Source organism: Nannobrachium achirus (assembly GCF_963921795.1).
Source record: "Nannobrachium achirus genome assembly, chromosome: 19".
Classification (NCBI taxonomy): domain Eukaryota; kingdom Metazoa; phylum Chordata; class Actinopteri; order Myctophiformes; family Myctophidae; genus Nannobrachium; species Nannobrachium achirus.
In genome coordinates, this window is record NC_137826.1 from 51,288,627 (window position 1) to 51,292,220 (window position 3,594).

Below are 3,594 nucleotides of genomic sequence, written 5' to 3' on the forward strand. Positions count from 1 at the left end.
TTTAAAATAACATAAGACTCATCATTATTTTCATCAACCTATTGAGCACTGGCTGGGGGGGGGGGGGGGGGGGGACCTTTTCCCATTCATTCTCTATGGCGGTCAGTTTTGACCCGGAACACTGCATGAGGGTTCCCCTGCATGGCATCACAGGGATCTCCATATATGGCGATAAAAGGGATTTGGTTCCTCTGACATCACAGTGATTATATATTGGCATTCACAGACATGGGCTTATTGATGACATCAGGGATCTCCATATATGGGCATGTAAGGGATTTGGTTCCCCTGGCATCACAGGGATCTCCATATATGGCAATAAAAGGAACTTGGTTCCAATGCACTTCTTGGCCATTTGCCAAAGGGATTTGGTTCCCTTGCATCACAGGGATCTCCATATATGGCAATAAAAGGGATTTGGTTCCCCTGATATCACAGTGATTACATATTAGAATTTACAGATATGGGCTTAATATTGATGACATCAGGGATCTCCATATATGGGCATAATTGGGATTTGGTTCCCCTGGCATCACAGGGATCTCCATATTTCCATATATGGGCATAAAAGGGATTTGGTTCCCCTGGCATCACAGGGATCTCCATATACGGCAATAAAAGTTTGGTTCCCATGACATCACAGTGATGTCAGAGTGTGACAGATAGGCCTATACTTAAACACCTTTACGTGCGGGCAAGAACCATGTTGGTCAGTTTGGGCCAAATATGTCATAATATCTTTTTAAATATATATTTTTGAGCTGTGCTAACCGCTCCTACGTCTGGCTTTGTGTGTCCATATCCATCTCGTGAGTTTACACGCTGAGGAAGGCCTGCTGGCCGAAATGTCCGCATGTTCTGACGGCTGCTGGGGGTAATACCTTTTAATAAACAAGAAGAATTCATTCTAAAGTGAGTGCTGGCGTCCTTGTTCTACGTCCATATCCATCTCGCCGAGCTGGGCATTCGCTCACGCTCTGACATCACTGTGATGTCAGGGGATTGAAATCCCTTTTATGCCCATACATGGAGATCCCTGTGATGCCAGGGGAAACAAATCCCTTTTATGCCCATATATGGAGATATGGAGTTCCCTGTGATGACAGGGGTACCAAATCCCTTTTTTGCCCATATATGGAGATCCCTGATGTCATAAATATTAAGCCATTATCTGTGAATATCTATGGGTACCAGGGGTCTCCATATATGGTAACCGGTCCGATATACATCACTGGCCAGATAGCCAAGACATTTTCACCCCATGGTGTCATACTGGTAGCCACCATTTCACACCGGTTGTCGTTTGGAGTCCCGAATGTTCCGCAACTTACTGAACCATTTCTTGCTCAACGTCTTGAAACTATCCAGCAAGTCTATGATGTGCAGGTCATCGGACGTGTTTCCTCCTCCAAAGAGAAAGATGCGACCTCCCACCATGCAACTGCACACACAATTCAGCCGGCTGCTCAGGCGTTCCCCCTGCTTCCAGGAGAAAGTCTCCGGATTGAATTTCCACAGCTCGTCGAAGCACCGTTCAAAGTTGTTGCAGCCGAATATGTACAGTTCTCCATTGTAGGCAAAGGCTGAGTGGTTGATGCGTCCGCCTGAAGGCTGTGAAGGAATGCTCAGCCATCGGTTGGTCACTGTGTTGAACACTCTGATGCTGCTGTCGAAGACTCCCTGGTGACCTAGGCCGCCAAATACAAACATCTTTGTCCCGATGATGGTGGCAGAGTGACTCACTGAAGCAGGTGGAACGAGGCCTTTGGCGTCGATCAAAGACCAGACCATCGTGTCGGTGTCCAACTTGTAGACGTCCTTGTCATGTCCTCCAAAGATATACATGACTTTCCCTAAGACGCAGGCCGAGTGATCGTGCCTCGCCTCCGGGAGAGTCCCAGAAACCTTTGGCTTGAACCATCTGTGGGCGTCGACCTCGTATGCGTAAAGCACGTTGCTGAACTCCCCTGTGTACGTGAATCCGCCCCAGATGTAGACGACGTTGTCGATGAGCACAGCTGTGTGGCGATAGCGCGTGGAGGGGCATTCTCCTGTTCCGGTTGTCACTGGGGGCAGTTTCTCCCAGCGCAAAGACACTGTGTTGAACATGTGTACCTCCATCGGACCCATTGGCTCCCCCTGAAAAGACCCCGCAAAGGAGTACACCTTGTCCCCCACTGCCACAGCAGCATGAACCGCTGGCCTCTGTATTTTAGGAGTCATCAATCTGACCTTTCTCTCTGTCACTCTCTGTCTTGTTTGTCTCTCTGGGAAATCTACTCTTGACTTTTATAGACAGTCCTGACATCACGCTGACATCACCAACGATCTGACATCACTCTGACATCACCTACATGCAGCAATGGATCTCCATATTAGGAGATCCCTGAATAATGCAGGGAACATCTGAAGAAACCGTCCGACCGATGACATCATGGATCTCCATATATGGGCATTAAAGGGACACGAACATAAAGTTAGAGGAATCTCCATATATGAGCATAAAAGGAAAAACAATGCACCTGTGCATATATCCTTGTGATGGCGGTTCTGTCCGTGACGTTAGTTATCTCCATACATGGAGTTACGTGCTCATACGGACATACACACAAACCCAGACATAGGAGCGGTTAACACCGCTCAAGGATGATATCATAATGATGCCATCATGGATCTCCATATATGGGTATTAACTCTCCCCACGCTTTGAACGATAACGCTCGCCCCATTTTTTACAGAACCTCGATGCCAATACGGCGCTCGTTCGGTTCGTTCGTCTGATGACTGTAAGCTGATGAGGGGTCGCGCGGCCGTTTACTGTAAACACATTTTCCGCTGTGATGGTGTAAAAAATCCATTATGCGTTAGATCAACGGAGAACAATTCACTTCCTTGTTGATTTCCTCTGGCCCGGAGGCTCTGTAGCCAGTGACTGCTCTGAATGTACGGCAACACATAGCAGGACAATTCACATTCATTCTCGCATGACGCCGCCCTCTGCTGCCTGGCAGACCAAAGTGCACTATTGCACAACCAAAAAAAATAAAAATAAATAAATAAATGTCTGTCTGTCTGTCTATCTACTATAACGTCGCAAAGGTAAGCCGCTTTTTGATGGCGCCAGACCCAATAAATAAATAAATAATCTGGCAGTAGGAGAGTTAAGGGGACACAGACGGGAATATAAAAGGAATCTCCATAAATGTGCATACAAGGGACAGGAATTGGGCACAGACAGAGAGACAGACAGAGAGACAGACAGACAGACAGACAGACAGACAGACAGACAGACAGACAGACAGACAGACAGACAGACAAGATAGACAGACACTTCTGTTTCTGTAAGTGTAACATATACCCACTAGTGATGTATATATCGGACCACCATATATGGAGACCCCAGGTACTTAATATTGCTTAATATTGATGACATCAGGGATCTCCATATATGGGCATAAAAGGGATTTGTAACCCCTGGCATCACAGGGATCTCCATATTTCCATATATGGGCATAAAAGGGATTTGGTTCCCCTGACATCACAGTGATGTCAGAACGTAAGAGTACGTTTTTCCTTTTTTTCCTCCTCCTTTTT

The 3,594-nt window shown here is 46.7% G+C and overlaps 1 protein-coding gene across 1 annotated transcript; it reads right to left on the minus strand.

Moving 5' to 3' along the window:
* Positions 1-1,287: 1,287 nt before the first annotated feature.
* LOC308304921 (kelch domain-containing protein 3-like) lies at positions 1,288-2,223 on the minus strand (the record flags this gene model as incomplete). The annotated part of the gene is made up of 2 exons (XM_080749546.1): positions 1,288-1,680; positions 1,789-2,223. The coding sequence occupies 2 exons, from the start codon at positions 2,221-2,223 to the stop codon at positions 1,288-1,290; spliced, it is 828 nt and encodes a 275-aa protein (XP_080605672.1).
* Positions 2,224-3,594: the final 1,371 nt, after the last annotated feature.